General features: G+C 37.6%; 1 protein-coding gene across 5 annotated transcripts in view; it reads left to right on the forward strand.

The window, feature by feature from the left end:
- Nucleotides 1–23,339, forward strand: part of DOCK11 (dedicator of cytokinesis 11) — a 188,736-nt gene extending 165,397 nt beyond the window's left edge. For all 5 annotated transcript variants that reach the window (XM_024128108.2, XM_055081656.1, XM_055081657.1 and 2 more), the window contains 8 exons: nt 4,791–4,913; nt 8,205–8,318; nt 8,846–8,992; nt 15,643–15,853; nt 16,223–16,413; nt 16,855–16,955; nt 18,217–18,355; nt 22,867–23,339. In XM_024128108.2, coding sequence (XP_023983876.1) covers nt 4,791–4,913; nt 8,205–8,318; nt 8,846–8,992; nt 15,643–15,853; nt 16,223–16,413; nt 16,855–16,955; nt 18,217–18,355; nt 22,867–22,989 — 1,149 coding nt within the window. In that variant the 3' untranslated portion in view covers nt 22,990–23,339. The remainder of the gene's footprint in view (nt 1–4,790; nt 4,914–8,204; nt 8,319–8,845; nt 8,993–15,642; nt 15,854–16,222; nt 16,414–16,854; nt 16,956–18,216; nt 18,356–22,866) is intronic.
- Nucleotides 23,340–24,393: the final 1,054 nt, after the last annotated feature.

Here is a 24,393-nt window from a genome sequence, read left to right on the forward strand (position 1 = left end):
TCTGTACCCTTTTGTATCTGCCTACTTTTTGCTTAACATAATGTTTTTGAGATGCACCCATATTGCTGAGTATATCAGAAGTTCTTTTTCATTGCTAAATATTCCATTATATCGATGTAAGATTTTTAAATCCGTTCTCCTGTTGATGGATTTTAGATTGTTTACAGTTTGGGATTGTTATGAATATAAGGCTGCTTTAAGCATTCTTATCTATGACCTTTTGTGGAAATATGCTTTCATTTTTCTTAGGTAAATACCTAGGAGTGAGACTGCTGGATCCTGGGGAAGTTATATATTTAACTTCATAAAAAATTGCCAGAGTTTTTCAAAGTGGTTGGACCGTTTTATATTCTTACCAGCAATGAGTAAGAGTTTCAGCTCCTCTGCTTCCTCACCAACATTTGATGTTGCTAATCTTTTTTTATATTTTTACCATTCTGTTAGACATAAATTGGTACCTCACTGTGTTTTTCACTGGTATTTCCCTAATGACTAATGGTGTTGAGCACTTTTTATGTGCTCCTTTGTCTTTCATATGTATTCTTTTGTGGAATGTTTGTTCAAGTCTTTTGCCCCTTTTTAGAAATTGCATTATTTTTTTTTTGTTGACTTAGGGGAGTTCTTTCTATATTCTGGATATAAGTCCATTGTCAAATATATTTGCTGCAGATTTATTTACCAGTCTTTATTTATTTTATTTTATTTTATTTATTTTTTTTTTCGGCGGTACGCGGGCCTCTCACCGTCGTGGCCCCTCCCGTTGCGGAGCACAGGCTCCAGACGCGCAGGCTCAGCGGCCACGGCTCACGGGCCCAGCCGCTCCGCGGCACGTGGGATCCTCCCGGACCGGGGCACGAACCCGTGTCCCCTGCATCGGCAGGCGGACTCTCAACCACTGCGCCACCAGGGAAGCCCTATTTATTTTCTTAATTGAGTCTTTTATTGAGCAGGAAGTTTTGGTTTTGATGAAGTTCAATTTACCGTTTTTTTGATGGTTTGTTTTTGTGTGTGTGTGTGGTCTGAGAAATCTTTGCTTACCTCAAGGCTGTGAAGATACTGCCTTATATTTTCTTCTATAAGCTTTGTTTCTGAGTTTTATGTTTAGGCTAATAATCTATCTAGGATTCATTTTTGAGCATGGAATGAGATAGAGGTCAAGGTTCATTTGTTTCTTTTTTTCTTAAATTAATGATTTATTTTTGGCTGTGTTGGGTCTTTGTTGCTGCGCGCGGGCTTTCTCTAGTTGCGGCGAGCGGAGGCTACTCTTCGTTGGAGTGTGCAGGCTTCTCATCGCGGTGGCTTCTCTTGTTGCGGAGCGTGGGCTCTAGGCACGTGAGCTTCAGTAGTTGTGGCACGCGGGCTCAGTAGTTGTGGCTTGCGAGCTCTAGAGCACAGGCTCAGTAGTTGTGGCACATGGGCTTAGTTGCTGCACGGCATGTGGGATCGTCCCGGACCAGGGATCGAACCCGTGTCCCCTGCATTGGCTGGCGGATTCTTAACCACTGAGCCACCAGGGACGTCCCAAGGTTCATTTTTTTCTAAACAGTTATTTTACATGGTCCACACCATTTGGGGAAAAATAAAAATTTTACCCCCGCTGAATTGCTTTGGCACCTTAGTCAAATTTCATTTCTTTACATGTCTGTGGTCTATTTCTAGACTCTGTTTTGTTCCACTGATCTATTTGTCCATCTTGATACCAATATCACACTGTCTTGATTACTATAACTTTATAAGTCTTGGAATCAGGTAGTGTTAGCCCTCCAACTGTATTCTTTTTCAAAGTCGTTTTGGCTCTTCTGTATCCTTTGAATTTCCATGCAGAATTTCGAATCATTGTTTCTGTTTCCTCAAAATAGCCTGCTGGAAGTTTTGTAGAGATTTTGTTACATTTATAAATCACTCTATTGAGAATGGAGAGCTTAACAATACTGAGTCTTTCAGTCAGATCTTATTTAGTTTGTCTTTTAATTTCTCCCACCATATTTTGTGAGTTTTCAGGGTAGAAGTCTTTTCCTGGGTATATATTGTTAGATAATGGATGTTCTGATGCTACTGGAAATAGTATTGCTTGATTTTTTAATCTTAGTTTTCAATTTGTTGTTGCTAGTATATAGAAATACAGTGATTTTGTATGTTGATCTTATAATCTGCAACCTTGCTAAATCTGCTTGTTAGTTTTAGTAGTTTGTATATTCCTTAGGGTTTTCTACATACACAATCATGTCATCTGCACAGAAAGACAGTTTTACGTTTGCCAATCTCTTCTCTCTGTCTCTCTCTGTCTCGCCTTATTACACTGGCTGGGACCTTCAGCATAATGTTGAATAGAAGTGGTAAGAGCAGACATTCTTGACTTGTTCCCAAATTTAGGAGAAGAGTGCTCAGCCTATAGGTTTTTGGGTTTTAGTGGATGCTCTTTATCAGACTGAGAAAGGTCTCTTCTATGCCGTTTCCTGGGGATTCTTTTCTAACATCATGAAGGGGTGTTGAGTTTTTTCAAACGCCTTTTCTGCGTCTGTTGCTTGAGATCACATTTTTCTCTTTTATTCCGTTTACATGGTTCCTTCTGTTTACACTGGATTTATTCCTAATTGTAAACCAGCTTTACATTCCTGGGACAAACATTACTAGTTTGTAATAGATTTTTAACTCCCCCAAAGCTCCTCCTTCCCACTGTTGATAGAAATTTTAATTTGGCTATTAAATGTTAATATATAGATTATTTTTTCAAGTAGCAGCATTTAATGAACATCTACTATGTACTGCCGCCATACTAGTGACTGAAGAAACCAATATAATGTATTGTCCCTACTCTTGAAGAGTCACAGCCTATTTGGGAAGTCAGATACATAGATAATGGACAAGTATAGTGATAAATATCCACCCAATGAATTATCAGAGTAAGAAAAAGAGGTGTATTGTGTCTTGCTACTCTTTGTTAATCAGGAGAAGAATCCTGGAAGAGGTGATACCTAAGCTTTCTTAAAGGGTTAACTAAGTGAAAGGGATCAAAGGACAAGAGGGTACAGAATGGACAAAGGCACAAAGTTAAGGCAAACACCATGGTGCTTCAGAGGAACTACCAGTAGCTCATCGTTGTTTGAGCACCAAGTACCAGGCTGAGCATGATGCATGATGATATTATAAAAGTATCAGCCAGATCACTGCAAGGCTTGTGTGCCAAATGAAAGAGCTTGTCCTTAGTTCTGCGAATGATGGGAGCCATCATGAGATTTTAAGAAGGAAGAAGGACGTGGTCTGGTTCGCATTTTAATCAGAACCCTATGGCAGATTTGTGGAGGATAGATTTGAAAGTGCCAGGGCTGGAAGATCAGTTAGAAAACAGAATGAGGTCTTGAACCTTAGCAATGAGAGCAGAAATGGAGAAGAAGGGTCAGATTTGAGAAATATTTAGGAAGTAAAACTGGCAGAACTTGGTGATGGACTGATTAGAGGATGAGTAAAGAAAGAGAGTGTATTGGTTTCCTAGGGTTGCCATAACAAGGTACACAAACTAGATGGTTTAAAACAACAGAATTTTATTGTCTCACAGTTCTAGAGTCCAGAAGTCTGAAATCAAGGTGTCAGCAGGGCCATGTTCCCTCTGAGACTCTGGGTAGAAGCCTTCCTTGCCTCTTCCTAGCTTCTGGTGGTAGCTGTCCATCTTTGGCGTTCCCTGGCTCGTAGCTGCGTTACTCCAGTCTCTGCCTCTGTAGTCACATGGTGTTCTCCCTGCATATCTCTGTCATATTGGAGTAAGGGCTCACCCTACTCCAGTATGACTTCACCTCCACTAATCATATCTGCAACGACCCTATTTCCAAATAAGGTCACATTCTGAGGTACTGGGAGTTAGGGCTTCAACGTATCTTTTTGAGGGACACAGTTCAACCCATAACAAAGGCTAAAGTCAAAACTGCTCTTAGTTTTCTAGCTAAGAGGAGTTTATAGGGTATGACCACTGGCTAGGTAGGAAACACAAGTCAAAGAGCTAGTTTAGGAAGAAGATGAATTCAAAATTGTCTAGAGGACATACAGGAAGAGCCGTTTTAGCAGTCAGTTTTATAGGTCTGAAGTTAATCTCTTTAAGATAGAAACAAACTGTTAAGACTTATGGATAGCATGAGTAATTGGCTTCATCTTTTTATTGTTGAGAACATGACATGATGGTTGTTTTATAGCGGCTGTTATCATTACAGCAAGGTCAGAGATCTCTGTCTTGAGGTATTATACTGTCATTCCCACTAATTTTAGAACCAATAGTGAGGAAGGAAGCACTGTTGACCAAAATCACATCATTTTAATAAACACCTTTGTCACTGATGCAACAGCTTGAAAATTGCCAAATTATCTTAAGACTCTATTAATTGTGTTTAAATATAATTTCAATATAAAGGAAAAATAATGGACATTTATAGACTTAGTGGAATTTACCCTGTTAGACATTTAAACATCCTCAGTTTGGAACAATATATCCCCTTTTAAAAATACTTCTTCTCAATGTGTTACCATTTGTAAGTACAGTTAACATCTTCATTATGTGATAAACAAAGTAAATAGTAGTTTACTATTGTCAATATTAATTTCATACTTTTAAGAATGGTTTCAATTTCACATATTTCAAGTATGTGATTTAGAAAAATATACTCACACAACTATACTCCTTCTGTGCATTTCATTAAATTTAGTATATTCTATTCTTTATTAACTTGAAATGGTTCAAAATATATTTGCCCAGAGCTCTAAAACTATCTCAAATTCCTGATTGCATTTTTCTCTCAATGCAGGAAGTTTTGCTGGAGTTGCTAGAACAATGTGTGGATGGCTTATGGAAAGCAGAACGTTATGAAGTAATTTCTGAAATTTCCAAGTTGATCATTCCAATTTATGAGAAGCGTCGAGAATTCGAGGTAGGTAATTTAAACATTTGCATCATTGGCCTAGATGTTTTATTTTGGTCTTAAGTTACTATCCTTAAAAAATGCTAGAAGGTCCTAAAATTACAATCCTACCTCATATTTATATAAATTTTCCAAATGAAATTAAGGACCAGACATTTAAGATATAAATTGAAATTTACATTATACCAGTGGTTCGCAAAACATTTTTATCTAGCAATCTCTCCTCCTCCACTCACGGCAGAAAACAATCAATGTTGTCTTCACTAAACCTTCACTTAAAAAAGCTGTTGGATTTCCATGTTGCCCAGGAAGAATGACAGGCATGATTCTATTCTTTGCAATTTGACGGTGAGACTAAAGGTGCTGGCAGATGACAGTAGGGGAGATAATGTCACTAGTAATAACCCTATTGTGAGGAGTCTTTCCAGTTTAGCCTGCCAGATAAAGCTGTGGATAAAGGGTAGTTAATAAAGAATAGTAGTATAATGAGCAGCTGTTGCCACCAGCACTGAACAGGAATTTTTTATATTCAAGTCTCTAAGTCCATATCATAATTTTCTACCCTTACTATGCTGGGAAGGGATGATTTAGGATTCAAGCCATTTTTTTTTTAAAGCAAAGCAGTTTATCCTTAAATATGGCAAGTAGTCTTTCATTGTTGAAGAAGTTTCCAAGAGTGAAAACATACATTTAATATCATCTGTGTAGTGTTCTAATCTCTGTTCCAAACTGGCTCTGATCAAACTCACCTTTTCTTCCTAGGTTCTGGGTCTTTCTCTCTTTGCCATGCTTTTGGTGTATATGGGGCATGCCTGAAAAATCATAGCGGAGTTCAAGTGACTATATTAAAAAGCAAGAGTTAAATAATTAAATCTAAGTCCTACAGATGACAAAGAATAGCCTATGAGACAAGACAAGAATTGGCATTGAGCTTTCTATCAAAGCATTACATCCTAAGAACCATTGTAAAAGTTTCAAAATACCCACTCTCTTACTCTTAGGTTGAAGATCAGGTTATTAGAAACCCAGGGAACATTTTGCTACTCAATTGACTAATAGGGAAAAAAGAAAAATATATCTTCCCTACACATTAAAGGAAACAATACGTTCTTTAGGGGAACTACTCCTATTGCCTTGTAGGGGTGCAAGGGTCTGTATAGATCCCCTAGTGTTCTGCATGAGATGAAGTAATTTTTCAGTGTATCTTTATGGGATGGGCTGAAAAGTGTCAGAGGTGGCAGCCATAAAGGTAAGGAAAACTTCCCTCAAATTGAGCTCAACTGCAGAAAATAATATGGGAAGAATTTTAGAGAAGGAATGCTTCTGTGCTCCCCTTTTTTGTTGAAGTGAAATTCACTAACATACAATTGACCATATTCTAGTGTGCAATTCAGTGGCATTTAGTGCATTCTTAACGTTACGCTCTCACCACCTCTCTCTAGTTTCAAAACATTTTTATCACCGCAGGAAAAAACTCCATATCCTTTAGTAATCACTCTCCACCCTATGTCCCACCCTCTGGAAACCACTAACCTGCTTTCTGTCTGTGGATTTGCCTATTCTGGGTGTGTCATTAAAAAAAAATTAATACAAGATGTGACCTTTTGTTTCTGGCTTCTTTCACTTAGCATAATATTTAGAGATTCATCCAGGTTGTAGCATGTATCAGAACTTCATTCCTTTTTATGGCTGAATGATATTTCATGGTATGGATATACCACAATTTGTTTATCCATTTGGGTTGTTTCCACATTTTGGCTATTATGAATAGTGCTGTTGTAAACAGTTATGTATAAGTTTCTGTATGGGTATGTTTTCTTTTTTTATATATAAATTTATTTATTTTATTTATTTATTTTTGGCTGCGTTGGGTCTTTGTTGCTGTGTGCAGGCTTTCTCTAGTTGTGGCGAGCAGGGGCTACTCTTCGTTGTGATGCATAGGCTTCTCATTGCGGTGGCTTCTCTCATTGCGGAGCACGGGCTCTAGGTGCGTGGGCTTCAGTGATTGTAGCTCATGGGCTCAGTAGTTGTGGCTTGCGGGCTCTAGAGCGCAGGCTCAGTAGTTGTGGCGCACAGGCTTAGTTGCTCCACGGCATGTGGGATCTTCCCGGACCAGGGCTCGAACCCGTGTCCCCTGCACTGGCAGGCGGATTCTTAACCACTGCGCCACCAGGGAAGTCCCCTCCAATTTTTTTTAATTAAGAAAATTAAATTCCCTGAGACTTTAAGCTTTCACTATGACTGAAGTGTCCTCTGCATTGGCAGGCGGATTCTTAACCACTACGCCACCAGGGAAGCCCTGGGTGTGTTTTCATTTATCTTGGATAGATACCTAAGAGGGGAATTGCTGGATCATAGGGTAACTCCATGTATAACTTTTGAGTAACCACCAGATTGTTTTCCCTTTTACACTCCCACCAGCAGGGTACACATTCCACATCCTGATCAACACTGATTTTTGGTTTCTTATTACAGCCATCCATCCTAGTGGCTGTGAAGTGGGGTCACATTGTGGTTTTGATTTGTATTTCCTAATGACCAGTGATTTTGAACATCTTTTCATGTCCTTGTTGGCCGTTGATATATATTCTTTGGAGAAATGTCTATTCAAGTCCTTTGCTCACTTTTAAATTAGGTTATTTGTCTTTTTGTTGTTGAATTGTGGGCGTTCTTTATATTTTCTGGATATGAAAACTTATCAGATTTGTGGTTTACAAATATTTTCTCCTGTTCTGTAGGTTGTCTTTTCACATTCTTGATAATGTTCTTAGCACAGCGTGCTCCCTTTTTCTGGATGTGTAGAAGAATATATTCTTTGAAAATGTCTGTGAACTTGTATAAAAGGAGTCCACGCTCAGGCTTATACTATTGTTTTTGTGTCTGCATTTTATTTTCTTCTCCAAAATTGTTCTCATGGATTGTTTATTCTCATCTCTCCACCTAAGAGCTCAAGCAAAGCATTTTGCTGATCTTTCAGTTACAATAATTCAGACATAAGAAAAAAGTAGTCCATAACACAGTATTTTAAAATTATACACTACCATTGAGATATGAATGAAATGAAACATGATATTTAGAAATACAGTGTTATTTGACCATTTTAAGCTCTACCCTATGACCTAAAGTTGTTAAGGAGTTTTGTCTAATAATGAATGACCATGGGGGAGGGGAGTGTGAATGACCCCACCAAAACCATTTTGAAAAGGAAATAGTGTTGCTTTTTTTTCCTGTGCATTTATCTTAGACATTTAGTAACTAACCAAAAGACAAAGCTATTTTGTTTATTCTCATTTTTTTCAGAAACTTACTCAAGTTTATAGAACTCTTCATGGAGCTTACACAAAAATTTTGGAGGTTATGCACACAAAAAAAAGACTTTTAGGCACTTTCTTCAGAGTTGCCTTTTATGGCCAAGTAAGTATACTTTAGTTCATAAAGTTGTTTTCCTTTTTAAACATTCACCTTTGAATGACTACTGTAGCAGCAGTTATTGGTTCTAGGATTCTGTCCAGATAGAGCACCTCTCACAACAGCAGGAACCCTCGTTTGTAAGTGTAAAGTTCACTTTGGTCCCCATATCTAAATCCACTAGGTCAGAGTACGACATATAAGATTTGAATGTTTCCTTCAGTTTCATTTTTTGTTAAGCTTCTTAAATGTATATTTAATATCTAGCACTGAAAGATTTGCAGTAAAAATCAGGTAAGTATGCAGGTGGTGAAACAATCGAGTGTGGAAATCTTCAGGCCAATAATATGCTCATATGACTGTGAGTTTGAAAATTCTCATTTATTTCAGTTAAAATATATGCATGTGACTTTTAGTACTATTATTTAAAATCTATTTCAAATACATTATTGCTAATTGTTTAATAGATTTTCTCTAAATGCTTTGTTTGCTCATATTATTTATAAATTATCGTATGTTTAACTTTATAATAGTCTTTTTTTGAAGAAGAGGATGGAAAGGAGTACATCTATAAAGAGCCAAAGCTCACCGGCCTCTCGGAGATTTCCCTGAGACTTGTTAAACTTTATGGTGAAAAATTTGGTACAGAGAATGTCAAAATAATTCAGGATTCAGACAAGGTAACATATTTATTGTTCCAGGCGTGGTACGTTGCTTCTGACTGTTTCCTTTTTTAGCTAGTGGAGGAGAGACATGGGAAATAGAGCCTTTCCAGATCGTGAAAGAAAGGACAGGGGCTTTGGAATCAGAAAGAAGGATTCAAATCTCCATTCTCTGCCACTTGCTAGCTGTGTGACCATGGGGAAGTTGCTTAACCTCTCTGTGCCTCATTGTTCATATTAGTAAAATGAAGTTAATAATAGTGCCTTCCTCATGGAGTTGTTGTACGGATTAAATGAGTTAATATATGGAAAGTGATTAGAGTTCCTGGTATGTAAAAAAGCATTCACTTATAATAATAGAAGCTGGCACGCTCAATAAAGGTTAGCTCTTGTGAATGCTGTTGTGCATCGTGATTGTCAGTTTCATACTTTATGATTAAAATCATCTTGGGGGGCTTCCCTGGTGGCGCAGTGGTTGAGAATCCGCCTGCCGATGCAGGGGACGCGGGTTCGTGCCCCGGTCCGGGAAGATCCCACATGCCGCGGAGCGGCTGGGCCCGAGAGCCGTGGCCGCTGAGCCTGCGCGTCCGGAGCCTGTGCTCCGCAACGGGAGAGGCCACAACAGTGAGAGGCCCGCGTACCACACACGCACAAAAAATCATCTTAAGACACACATTTTACTCTAAGATATCCTTAGTTCACTAGTTACATTCGCAGTGATGTAGGTTTAGGAGAGATGCCTTGGGCCTTGATCTAAAGATTATCCATCCCACTAGCCCTGCCAAGGCAAGGATGAGAAAGGTTCCAGCAAGAGAGGCTCTTTCCTAGAAATGCATAGTTCCCTATAGACAGAATTGCGGGAAGGCACAATAGGAATGCCTGACTGTCCTTAGTTACCATGGGTATGTACAGGATGAGAGCTGATTTTTCAGGTAGGAAGGACCTATACAGTGCAGGATCTGTAGGCCCCAGAAATATTTACTGCGTGACTATGATGTGCATGGTGCTACGCAAAGCACTTCATAGCTAACGGGCAGCATTGCCGGAGTGAAAAGCCCGTGGCAATAGTAAAGACGCTTCATTTTCTACTGTGAAAATGATCTCTTCACTTTGTAAACTTACCTGTATCTCATGGAGATGATTTTATCTTAAACCTATGCCTTCGACATTTAAAAATAGATGTGCTGATAGGTTCAAAATTCATGAATATTTGGCAGAACCTCTCTACTTCTGATCTGTTTCACTATTTTGTTTTTTTATTGAATTAAGGCAACAGAAAATTTTATCTCCTTATAGCCAGAAAGTTTTAGGCTTGCTGCCATACTACTGATACTATAAATGGAAAGTTAATAGAAAGCCAGGCTTGCAGAACAACATGCGGTTTTCTACTTTCTTCTGCCTCTGAAAACCTGGCCAACAAGCACTAATGACAAACCACCATCAGGCAGCTGGACTCCTGACATTATTTTTATGCACAATATTTTAGTCATTCTTCATAGGCAACGGATATAATAAGCAGTTGCCACTTTAAAAATCCTTATTTCTTTCTTAATGTGTGAAATTAAAAATTAAAAACACTCTTTTGGGCTTCTCTGGTGGCACAGTGGTTGAGAATCCGCCTGCCGATGCAGGGGACACGGGTTCGTGCCCCGGTCCGGGAAGATCCCACATGCCGCGGAGCGGCTGGGCCCGTGAGCCATGGCCGCTGAGCCTGTGCTCCGCAACGGGAGAGGCCACAACAGTGAGAGGCCCGCGTACCGGAAAAAAAAAAAAAAAACAAAAAAAAAAACACTCTTTTACTTGCCAAAGAACAAAATCTGCTTAAGAGCACAAACAATGTGAAAAACAGTTGGGCAGTATTTTCCAGTATTTCAAATGTATCTTTCCTTGGACCCAATAATTTCACATTTAACATTTTATCTTGTAGATAGATATACACACATAAAGATGTATGTTTAAAGGTGTTTATTGCTGCAAAGTTTATATCACAAAAACCTAGAAACAATCTAATATCCATATGGTTAAGGAAGTGGGACTACCCCCATATAATGGATATAGTATCCTAAGCATTAAAAAACTGATGAGTATTGATATACCTATCAAGATATATTATTGAGAGAAAAAAAGGTGAGGCACAGAACATTATGGATAGGATGATTACATCTGTGAAAATTGATATTCACATATACTCACTTGTTTATGCTTAGGAAATTTCTACAATGATACATACAAAATTGTTAACCATGGTTATCCCTGAGGAGAGAGACTAGAGTCTCATGTGGGAAGAAAGACTTTGTTACTTTTCATATATACCCTTATGTACTGTTTGAATGTTTACCATATACATAGTTTATTGTATAAGGTCAAAATCAGTCTTGACCTCTTTTTTATTTTCCTTCTATGTCTTGTCTTAGCCAGATAATTAACCTCACCTGAGTTTCTCTGGAGAAGTCTAGCTTTTTAATGGGAAAGAAAAGAAAGGATTTCTAGATTTAGGCTTTTAGATTTTTATGTAATAACAAGTAGAATGGGTTTGGAGAAGTTTTAAAAGTTGCTAAGAAACTTTCCCTTGTCTATGCTCCTTTATGTGTGGAGGGAAAAAAAAGGATGTAGGGACTGTTTCTTGGGAGGTTTTTGTTGTTTTTTTGGTTTGTTTCATTTTTTCCTATGCTAAACACAAAAAGGCCTGACTATGATAAATTGCAAGGATATTGACAGCGTCACCGACACCCAAGGCACAAGTCAAATTTAGTTGGGAGAACAGTGAAAGAAGAGGGTCCTGGGAATCATCTGGAGTTAATGGAGAGACTGCAGCATAGCTTCTTGACATGGAATTTAGACTCTATGAAATGGTCTGTAACTATTATAATTTTATGTCTCTGAAATAGAACCATTCTGCTTTCCTGTGGTCCCCTTCCTCCATAGAATAGGCTTAATGCAATCAAGAGTACCCACTCTTACAATGTCAAATACTGCTTGTGGATGTATGAATTGTCATCTTTTCTGTAGGGTAGTTGGGCAGTATGTATCAAAATTCCTAAAACCATGTAAATCTTTTAACTAAGCAACTTCTTGTCTAAAAATTTTTCCTAAGGAATAAATCAGAAAAAAATATACACAGTTTTAAATACAAGGATGTTCATTGGAGCATTATTTATAATAGCAAAATGTTGGAAAACAACCTGAGTCTATTAATGAGGGACTGATCTAATAAATCATGTTTATCCATATCCATCCATTAAAAGTCATGTCGATGACTATAATATAGAACTGTGATAATTATCTTTTTTATTGTGGTAAAATACACATAACATAACATTTATATGTTAACCATTTTTAAATGTACAATTCAGTGGTGCTTCCAACACCATGTTGGGTAGAAGTGGTGAAATGGGCATCCTTGCCTTGCTCCTCATCTTAGAGGAAAAGCTTTCAACTTTTCACCATTGAATGTGATGTTTGCTGTAGGTTTTTCACAGTGGCCCTTGATCAGATTGTAGACATTTCCTTCCATTCCTACTTTATTGAGTGTTTTTATTATGAAAGCGTGTTGAATTTTGTCAAATGCGTTTTCTGCATCGATTGAGATGATCATGTGGGGTTCTTTCCCCTTCATTCTGTTAATGCAGTGTATCAGTATTACATTGATCAATTTTCATATGTTGAACCATCCTTGCATTCCAGGAATAAATCCCACTTGGTCATCATGTACAATCCTTTTAATATGCTGCTAAATTCAGTTTGCTAGTATTCTAGTTGAGAGCTTTTGCATCAGTGTTCATAAGCGATATCAGTCTGTAGTTTTCTTGTGCTGTCTTTGATAATCAGAGTATTGCTGACCTCATAGAATAAGTTAGGGAGTGTTTCTTTCTCTTCACTTTTTTGGAAAATTTTGAGAACACTTGATGTTAGTTCTCCTTTAAATATTTGGGAGACTTCACCAGTGAAGATACCAAGTCCAGAGCTTCTCTCTGTCAGGAGATTTTTTATTACTGATTCAGTTTCCTTACTAAAGATCTATTCAGATTTCCCTATTTCTTCATGGTTTAGTCTTCGTAGGCTTTGTGTTTCTAGGAATTTGTTCATTTCACATTTCATCTAGGTTTTCTAATTTGTTGGCATATACTTGCTCATGGTACTCTCTTATAATCCTTTTTATTTCTGTAGGATTGGTAGTAATGTCCTCATTTTCATTTCTGATTTTAGTAATTTGAGTGTTCTCTCTTTTTTTCTGGTCTATTTAGTTAAAGGGTTGTCAATCTTGTTGATCTTTTCAAAGAGCCAACTTTTGGTTTCATCGATTTTCTCTGTTATTTTTCTATTCTCTATTTCATTTATCTGTGCTCTAATCTTTATTATTTCCTTCCTTCTGCTAGCTTTGAGTTTAGTTGTTCTTCTCTTTCTAGTTCCTTAAGTTGTAAAATTAGGTTGTTGATTTGAGACCTTTCCTGTTTTTTAATGTTAAATGTTATAGCTATAAATTCCGCCCCGCCCCCCCCCCCCCCCCCGTAGCACTGCTTTTGCTGTGTCCCATAAGTTTTGGTTTGTTGTGATTTCATTTTCATTAATACCTAAGTGTTTTCTAATTTCCCTTGTGATTTCTTCTTTGATCCATTGATTTCTTTAAAGAATATGTTGTTTAATTTCCACCAATTTGGGAAGTTTCCAATTTTACTTCTGTTACTGATTTCTAACTTCATCCCATTGTGGTCAGAGAAGATACTTTGTATGATATCTGTCTTTATAAACCTATTGAGACTTATTTGTAGCTTAACATATAGTCTATCCTGGAAAATGTCCCATGTGCACTTGAGAAGAATGTGTATTCTGTTGTTGGGTAGAGTTTTCTATATATGTCTGTTAGGTCTAGGTAGATTATTGTGTTATTCAAGTCATCTATTTCCTTACTTACCTTCTGCATGGTTGTTCTATCCAGTATTAAGAGTGAGGTATTAAAGTCTCCAACTATTATTGTAGAACTATTTATTATTTCTCCCTTCAGTTCTATCGATTTTTGCTTCATATATTTTGATGATCTGTTATTAGGTGTGTAGATGTTTATAATTGTTTTATCTTCTTGCTGTATTGAACCTTTTATCAATATATAATGCCCTCCTTTGTCTCTTGTAACCTTTTAAAATTTAAAGTCTATTTTTTCCAATATTAGTATCTTTACCCCTGCTCTCTTTTGATTACTATTGGGATGGGATAGCTTTTTCCATTCTTTCACATTCAGCCTTTGTGTGTCTTTGGGGCTAAAGTGAGTCTCTTATAGACAGCATATAGTTGGATCATGTTTTTTTTTTTTTATTCCATTCTCCCAACCTCTGTCTTTTGTTTACAGAATTTAACCCACTTATATTTAAATTAATTACTAATTAATAAGGAGGGACTTTACTTCTGTCATTCTGCTATGTTTTCTACGTGCCTTATAGCTTTTTTGTCTCTCGTTTCCTGCATTACTATCTTCTTTTGTGTTCATTTGATTTTTTTGGCAGTGTTTTTTTTTTTTAATCACATTCTCTCTCTCTTTTAAAAATTTATTTTTGGCTGCGTTGGGTCTTCATTGCTGTATATGGGCTTTTCTCTAGTTGCGGCGAGCGGGGCCTACTCTTCGTTGTGGTGCATGGGCTTTTCCTTGCGGTGGCTTCTCTTGTTGCGGAGCATGGGCTCTAGGCACACGGGCTTCAGTAGTTGCAGTATGCAGGCTCAGTATTTGTGGCATGTGGGCTGTAGGTCACACGGGCTTCAGTAGTTGTGGCGTGCGGGCTCTAGGATGCAGGCTCAGTAGTTGTGGTGCACAGGCTTAGTTGCTCCACAGCATGTGGGATCTTCCCGGACCAGGGCTCGAACCCGTGTCCCCTGCATTAGCAGGTGGATTCTTAACCACTGCACAACCAGGGAAGTTGTCCCTCTCCCTCACGTTTTTTGTTTTTTGTTTTTTGTTTGTTTGTTTGTTTGTTTGTTTTTGTGGTATGCGGGCCTCTCACCGTCGTGGCCTCTCCCGTTGCGGAGCACAGGCTCCGGATGCGCAGGCTCAGCGGCCATGGCTCACGGGCCCAGCCGCTCCGCGGCATGTGGGATCTTCCCGGACCGGGGCACGAATCCGGGTCCCCTGCATCAGCAGGCGGACTCTCAACCACTGCTCCACCAAAATAGTTACATCAGATAGATTCTGCCAGTGTAGCTGTTGTCCCTGTAGGAAGATAGATTTCTGGTGCTCTGCCGTCTTCTCAGAATCCTCTCTATAATATATATTTTATTGAGGTGGAATTCAGATGTGCAGTTAAGCCACTTTAATATATTTTTAGGAAATCAGATTATAAAACAATGTTCAGCATGATCTCAGGTTTGTAAATACATGTGCATAGAAAAGAGATTGGAAGGAAAAATATGAAAATGTGAATAATGGTCATTGCTGAGTGGTAGCATTACAGTTTTTATGTTCTGCCTACATTTCTGTAATCTCCAAATAGGTTTCTGTAACTTCTTAATAATCAGAAGGAAACGATCCTTGAAAAAAGGGCAAAGACCTCTTGCAGCTGTGTATTCAACTCACAGTGTATTCAGCGACAGTGGTCCTCAATTGATTTCAGAGGAGTTAGTAGCTTACCTGTACCCCCTTTTCCCATATATTGAATAAAAAACAAAACTTTCTTACCTTACAGGTAAATGTCAAAGACCTTGATCCCAAATATGCTCATATCCAAGTCACTTATGTGAAGCCCTACTTTGATGACAAAGATCTCACAGAAAGAAAAACTGAGTTTGAAAGAAACCATAATGTCAACAGATTTGTTTTTGAGGCTCCTTACACATTATCAGGCAAAAAGCAAGGCTGTATAGAAGAACAGTGTAAACGCCGTACGATCTTGACTAGTAAGTGGGACTTGGCATAACTTCTTTGTTTGACATGGTCATTTTTGATACACACAAGCAGCAGCTGGTCAGCAGGAAAATGTAACTGAAATTTTAATCATTCATTGTTCTACTGTTCAGTCACTAGCTTGCACAAACATGGCTATGTTATAAACCATTCGTTTCCCGTATGTAATTCATGATTGCTCTGAGTTGTCTCATAAAGAGAATTTCTCCCTCAATCCTGAAGTAATAAGGCACCTATCTGGTCCCTAAGGTATTTTCCAGACAAAGCATGGGGAGAATTAAGCACAATAGATTTTTTTCTTTAATTTGCCTGTTTGATTTACTATCTTAAAAACTCCTTTGTTCAATCTTAACATTTAATAGCTTCAAACTCGTTTCCATATGTGAAGAAGAGGATCCCTATAAACTATGAACAGCAGATTAATTTAAAGCCAATTGATGTTGCTACTGATGAAATAAAAGATAAAACTGCAGAGCTGCAGAAGCTTTGCTCTTCTGCTGACGTGGACATGATTCAGCTCCAACTTAAATTGCAGGGCTGTGTTTCAGTGCAGGTATGTTGGTTGCTAAACATGTATTAAATGTTTCTTGACGTTCCTCTTGCTTTCATAAGGGCACAGAGCAAGCATTAATTGTAATTGTCTGTTATACTCTTACTGAGTGCAAAAACCTGTACATTTTTTATTAAGTTAGTAAATTATGTTCAATTTCTATAAATTTTGTGTTATGTCAGAGGACTTTAACATAAATCCCTCTGACTATAGCCAAGCCCTATATTTACATATCAGAAATCATTAACTAACTTATTAGAATATCATCTTTGCAGATGATTTGCTTTAGTTATTCTTTTTCAAATAAATTTACAGTAAGAATAGTAAATATGTTTCTCAGATGTGGATTTTTAACATATTGGTTTTCTTTAAAAAGAGAATTACAAAAATTACTTTTTGGTTGTATTCTAACAACGCTCTCATTTTTCTCCTTTTGTAATTTAGGTAAATGCAGGTCCGTTAGCATATGCAAGGGCTTTCTTAAATGACAGTCAAGCTAGCAAGTATCCGCCTAAGAAAGTAAATGAGTTGAAAGACATGTTTAGGTAAGTGCTTTGTAGTTTGCAGATTATTCCTCTATTCTTTTACTCCATTTTCTTCTTAAAAGAAACCAAAATATTCACCAAATAATGTCCCTCCAAAAAAGGACATTCTCTGTTCTCTTTCACAACATTTAAGTGACCTTCTAATGATACTTTAAGTAGTAAGGAAATGTGTGATTTCTTTCTTGCTGCAGAACTTTAACCATGTCCTAGTGACCCAACACATTAAATATGACAACTTACTGTATTGCTTTGGATATTGTGACACAAACACAAGCCTACGTTCATTATGTGATGTCCTCCTTTGCCTGACTGACCTTATGGTACAGCTTTTCAGACCATTTAGGGTAGGAAGGGCTGGATAGGCTTGCTTCTATCCAAGTCCTTAGTTCCACTTGGATTCTTCCAGTCTGGGGCATGTGATATCTTGTCTGGACTGAGTATCCCTCTAAGCTAGGGCATGTCTGAATGGTCTTGCATTGGAAAAAAATCTGTTTCATATATAAAAAGAGTTTACATTCAGAATAAGAGAGACGGCTGAGTAAAATAGACTAAGGAGAAAGATGATAGCTTATCCACTCGTTTACTTCAGACTTATTACATTTACTTTTCCTGTCTCTGTGTTATCAGCTGTTTCAGGTTACAGAGTAACCAGCAGTCATTCATTCAATATTTATTAATGCCTGGCATGTATCAAAAGATTCTACTAGTTGCTATGACAGGGATACAAAACAAGTGGGCAGTGAGGTACTTTGTGCCCTAAGACCTACACTCTAATTATGGACATTAAACATATAAACACATGAAATGATGGAAAAATGCTTTTATGACAACTCATCAACTCTGTCCCCACTCTTAGCAGCCCAGGGCAGATACTTCATGCCTGTAGCACCCAGCACTGTACTGGGTGCATAGTTAGTACCAAATAAATTATTTTTGAATGAATGACATTATCTACAGATGTAAATTAATGTTAGCACAACTTTAGCTGATATCATATCAAGTAAATGACTGAGCAAGTAGGCTTCCTAGAGGGTATATGTTTTGAGCCAGATTTTGAAGGAGGTAAGAAACCAGAAGAGGAAGATGGAAAAGAAAGAAAAAGATATTTCAGACTTAGGAGATGGCATTAGCAAAAGCACAGTGAAAATATAGGATTCTAATCTTCCTTGTGGGCAAGCCATGGTTAAAGTAAATATTAAATTGTCGGTGAGACTTTCGAGGAATAAACAATAAAAACTTTATCTTTGATCTTCATCCACAGGAAGTTCATCCAAGCATGCAGCATTGCACTGGAACTAAACGAGCGGCTAATTAAAGAGGATCAGATTGAGTACCATGAAGGGCTAAAGTCAAATTTCAGAGACATGGTAAAAGAATTGTCTGACATTATTCACGAGCAGGCAAGTATTGGGGTGGTTGAAAACGAAAACGTGATCTGGGGTCCGTAAAGAGTTACTTAACAAATCTATTAGTTTGGAATGTGTTAACCTTGAAATTAGTATGTTATTTTAAAATTTGCTCATATTTTCTTTAATCATTTAAGTGATGTAATACAAACGAAATTTGAAGCAATTACTGACAATTGCTTTAGCAGTTGCTTCAGATAATAAATCATTTGGTTCTTTGTGCCACAGAGCCATTAGAAGCGAGTAGCTGAGCAAGTCTGGGTTGATCTACTATGAACATGGATAAGGATCTCTCAAGAAGGGTCCTAGAGAAGTGAAATGATTGGCTCAATAGCCAAATCCCTTAATGAATATTCCTGTCTTAGCTGTAAGAAACTAGATACAGGTGGCCCTCCCTTGTCTGCAGGTTACACATTCACGGATTCAACCAACTGCAGATCGAAAATATTTGAAAAAAAATTCCAGAAAGTTCCAAAAAGCAAAACTTGAATTTGCTGCACATAGGCAGCTATTTACATAGCATTTACATTGTATTAGGTATTATAAACAATCTAAAGATGATTTAAGGTATCGGGGAGGATGTGCATAGGTTATATGCAAATACTATGCTGTTTTATGTAAGGGACTTGAGCATCCTCAGATTCTAATATCTGTGGGGGGGGGGTGCGGGGGGCACTAGTGGTCCTGGCACTAATCCTCCAAGGATACCAAGGGACAACTATACCATCATTTAGGTGAGCTCCTGAGTGAGTTCCAAAATTCGGGAATCATCTTAATACCCATACAGCCGGTTCTATTTTCATAAAACCTAGCATTTTAATTTATGACTGAGTGTTAATGACAATTACAGCTAACTTAGTAGAACACAATCTGAAAAATATAGAAGCAAAGATCTGCTCACCACTTACAGCCAAATTATGTCATAATTAAGTAGTTATGACTTTCATATCCCTACTTACCTAAAACCAGAGGACTCCTGAATTGTCCTGGTAAATGTCATTCCTATATTGGGGTCCTGAAATCTGTGTTTACAACCACTCTAGACATGGATTGTCACTCAGGTATTTTAATATCTTCAACACAATTGTAAAAGTCACAGCCTGATGGTCTGGTCCCTCAGTGCGTGAGCCTATTAAGCTTATCGTAAAGTCTCCTTAATTTCCTTACTAAGGAAAACGGCCAATAAGATAAATATTTGCTTCAGAAACTCTTCAAACTCTCAATTTGTTTTAAGAAATTAAGGCTCCTTAAAAGAAACAAGGATAACTACAACCCTTTAGAGAACCCATTCTTAACACTGGTTCCAGAAAGGAGAACCTCATCTGTCCTGGTATCTGCATTTCATTGATTGCTTGGCACTCCCCTGTGTGAGACCATCGCTCGAAGGGTGTACTTACAAATAGTGGTTAGTTCCCAAAGAGCTGCAGTGTAATGATGGCTGAAAGAAGAGATGTTTCGAGGAAAACAAAAGCTAGTTGACTCCAGGCTCTACCTCTCTGAATTTAGCATGTATGCTTTCTCTTAGAAAGGACTATGGAAAATTTAGTTACCATTAGCCCAAGGTTGCACTGAGTGACTAGGAGTCTAATTTTCTAACCGTGGTCATCTTCTCAGTATGGAGAAGCCAGTCAGCCAGACGTTCATCATCCCATCTGTTCAATGAGACGAGTCGCCCCAGTCTCCTACTCTCCCGTTCTCGTGGCTGGGAATTTTGTTGGCCTGAGGAGTCTGGAATCAGTGATCTGTTTCTTCTTTTTGCCATCTTTACTTCTGTTAGCCCATTAGGAGTGAGTGCAAACTGTTCCAAGGCATACCTTTGCTGCTCAGTTTTCAGAGGCCCGTTTTGGCCTCCTTCCCAAAGCAGCCAGGTGATCAGGACTAGGAAGAGAGGGGATCATTCCACTTCCTTTATTGTCTGTATCTCAAGCTCAGCCCCTGAGTACAGTGGGTACTTCACCATCACTGTTCTGGGGTATACTTGAATCAAATAAGACCACATAATTTATTCCTAGAACCTGTCCAGTTTATGGGGGTTTGTTCTCCATAGTCCATAGGAAAAAACAGCAAAAACTCCTCCTTCACAAAAGGTATAAAACAATTACATCATTTTAAGCCAATGTGTATTATATTACAGTTATATAACTTGCATGCAACCGTATGACCTAGCATTGAGCTCTAATTTATTCAAATCGAAAGCAAATCATTCAATTTACTGCTATTACTGTGATCAAGATATTTAGAGTAGTAGTTTTATAAAGTCCTTTTTTCCCGTGTTTACATAAACAAAGTTCAACTGAGCAAATTTTAAAGATCTTGGCTTTATTCGGTGATTCATGAGTCGGGCAGCATCCCATCTAGCAGACAGAAAGGAGCTCCGAAGAGTTTTACAAAATGGAAGACTTTTACAGGTAGAACGAGGCAGGACAAGGAAGTTACTCTAGAAAAGAGCTGATTCTTTCAGGCAAGGTCACCTTCCTACGGGGCACAGCAAGGGTCTGTCAGGTGGAGCACCTCACTAGTGCCAACCAGGTAATTCCAGACTGAAAGTAATACACATGCTTTTTTGACTGCTTAAGATTACCTGTCTAGAAAAGGCTGAAACTGCAATTAGGTTAGGTATTAAGTCTCAGGTGACGTGGGCTTAGCGCAAGTGACTCCATTTTGGGCCTCTCATCTCTTTTTTAACACCCTCAAGTATGGATTTTGCAAATCTGCTGTCTTATTTCCCACCTGTCTCTCTCATTTAATTTCCATGAACCATGGCTATTTTGTTTAGTTCTAGGGACCAGTATTTTAGACCTTTGATATTATATATTGACAGCTAACCAAGAAAAATCTTAGTTTCTGTTGGTTTATATTTATGCATGCTGTACTGTCATAATGCATCATATTCAGGTGTGCCTTACTTTGGGCAAATGTTGACTTTATAGTGAATTTTTGTAAATCAATATTTCCTATTAGATTCTCATATAAAAGAGAGCCTTTTTTTGAGTCATACGCTTTGAGACATATTATTTCCCAAAGGAAAACATAATAATACAAAATAAGATAAAATATAGCTGTGCATTGCAATGTGAATTATCTGTGAGCTCCATAAATGATTACTTGACAAAAAGATAACGGCCTGGATATCCTTGGCCCCTTTCAATGTAATCTGTTACACTATACTAAAATATAAAGTCCTTTTAAAAACTTCTTCAAGCTTCTGACTTTTTAAAAGGGATGTATATCACCTTAAAACTATTAATTGCAGGTCTTAATTAGATAGAGTTGGTGGTGACCATTGTAGTGTCTGTTTGGTCTGTTTTGTTCATGATGAATGCTCTATTTTCTCGTCACATCTGACAGCTGTGGATAATCAATCATCTCTTAAACCTCTCCTGTGCTTTCAGATTAGTGTCATGAGTTATGACTTTTGTAAGAGGAAATTTCTCTATTATGGACTTTATGTAAGACATGATTTGTAGCAACACAAATGGTATGACGCATTACTGCCACCGTAAACCAATTTGCAGGCTTAATACTGAAGTTTCAGAGCTAACTTGAGAACCCAGTATTGAAAGCTTGAGACCTAAATTGGGACAGTATAGTAAAGAGGTTGGATGTGATGTGTACGCTATTCTTTTCTTCTGTCTGATCCACGCATGAGATCTCTGTTGCTTTTGAGCACACAAAATAGTTAATTTGGGGGACTTCCTCGGCGGTCCAGGGGTTAAGACTTCACCTTCCAGTGCAGGGGGTGCGGGTTTGATCCCTGGTCGGGAAGCTAAGATTCCCACATGCCTCGCGCCAAAAAAACAAAACATAAAACAGAAGCAACACTGTAACAAATTCAATGAAGGCTTTAAAAATGGTCCATATAAAAAAAAAAAAATCTTTAAAAAAAGTGGATAATTTTTAAAACATCTATACTAATATGAATATGTATGTTTATATGTTTATGGGATATAAAATTTATACTTAGGAAGTTTCTTTCCAAGGAAAGTCTTCTGTGTTAATTGGCTTATATAATTATAGTATGTATTTAGAAATGTTCACTTATTTTCTCTTCACTTAATATTATTTCCCAAGTCTCCAGGGAAGGAGCATGGGTATCTGCATGTTTGAAAAGTCCCCCAGTGATCCTGAGAACCACTCTTAGAAGATGATCTATAAAGTTGTAGCAAAGAGTCCACTGTTTAGGGCTCTTGTTATGACCATCTGTTAAAAAAATTGTTTTAAAGATTGTATTACCTCTCGCTTCCTGTTGAATTTTGCATTTTACAGCCTTCTGTTCTTCGTAATGAGTAACCAGATCTTTTCTGCTTTTTTGATATGCTGCCTTTGTAATACAGCTTTGAAGACTTGAGTCGGTAATGTTTTTCTTCGCTCTTTCTGCTTTATGTCATTTTAAATAGCTAAGTGTCAGTGATAAATTGAAATATGCCTGCGATTTCATATACACATACTTTTTTGGCAGTGGCTATTTTACTTCATGATAAACATGCAGATTTCTTTCATTTTAGATATTACAAGAAGACACAATGCATTCTCCCTGGATGAGCAACACATTACACGTATTTTGTGCAATTAGTGGCACGTCAAGTGACAGAGGTTATGGTTCCCCAAGATACGCTGCTGAAATATGAGGACATGCAGATGTAAAGTGATAACAAGAATGAACCTTCTCAGGAATATTTTGAGCTGTGCAAATGTTAAAATTTAAAGATTTGATAATACATGGAGTGTTTTCTTCCTGACACCAAAATTTTCATGCTTTCAAACAGGGTGCTTACATATTTGTAAATATTTAAGCAACTTGAAAGTGCCTGGAAAATTGCACCACTGTGCTTGGTTTGTACTTTTTTAGGTAAATCTATATACTGAGAAGTAGAGCTGAAAAACATTAATTCGATTTGCTTAATTGTTACTTAAAATAATAATGGTACTGTGTAAAATTGTGTAATGGAGCACAATAAAAGGTAAAACTTATTTGTAATTAGAAGTGAAGGAAATAATACTTTGAACTTAGCATTTTTCTTGACAGGAAGCTAAATTTATTATCCTACTAATCCTTGGAGAAAAAAATTGATAAAATTTCCATAAAACATGGATACTTCCAATTGGGGAGATGATTTGAAATCTTGCCTACCAGTGGTCAAGACTGGGCTAAAGGAAGCAAAAGCGTTATTTAAAAAGGAAAATCTCACAAAGAAAGGATATATATAGAAATACCAGGGTTACCGATCCTTCAAGTTTTGATCCAGTGATACTAGGTCCTCCAGTTGGTCTCTCTGACATACAAGACAAGGGATTCCTTTGTGGCACAGGTTTGCCTAGCAAGCGGCGTTTGTTGCCAGAGCTTCATCAGCTGAGGCTATCTATAAAGCTAAACAAAACATCTCTGAGATTTGCAGTCAGTACATACTATGCAACTTCAAAGCTTTAGCAGCAGATTCTGAGGGTAGGGATTTTGTAATGATTATTTTCTTCAGTTTACAAGTTTAACAAGCATTTTGATAGAACTTGATGGTTGCAGCGTTTCTTGGGTCAGTATACATAACCACCACAGATTTAGCAGCTGCTAGCTAAGGATTACATCTCTAACTATGAAGAAGCCTCAGACTACCTAAATAATTCAGGAGAAACCAAGATGCAAAGAACTTTTTTAGCTTGAATTATCCATATAATTTTGGCTGCCTTTCATGTAAACTTTAAGTCCTAGACTCATTTTTCTTACGTAGTTTAGCTTATTTTACAGACCAGAAAAAAAAGGGAAAACAGACACTGAAATATATATGGATCGCATGGAGCCTTGGCTTTTTAAATACTTTGTGATCAAGTAAATCTTAGAGATTATGCACCTGGCTTGGCCATTTTTCTTGACATGTCATTTTTAAGCTTTCAGGGGAGCATGAAATTATTTATGAAATGTTAATTTTGTATTTAATAGGGGATTCAGAAATTTCAGAGGCAGTTTGTAATTCCTTAATATCTTGGAGTAACTGGAGAGTTAGTTTCCCCTTTAAAGTGATTGTATTTGGCATGTAAAT

This window comes from Physeter macrocephalus, chromosome 21, assembly GCF_002837175.3.
Source record: "Physeter macrocephalus isolate SW-GA chromosome 21, ASM283717v5, whole genome shotgun sequence".
Taxonomy (NCBI): domain Eukaryota; kingdom Metazoa; phylum Chordata; class Mammalia; order Artiodactyla; family Physeteridae; genus Physeter; species Physeter macrocephalus.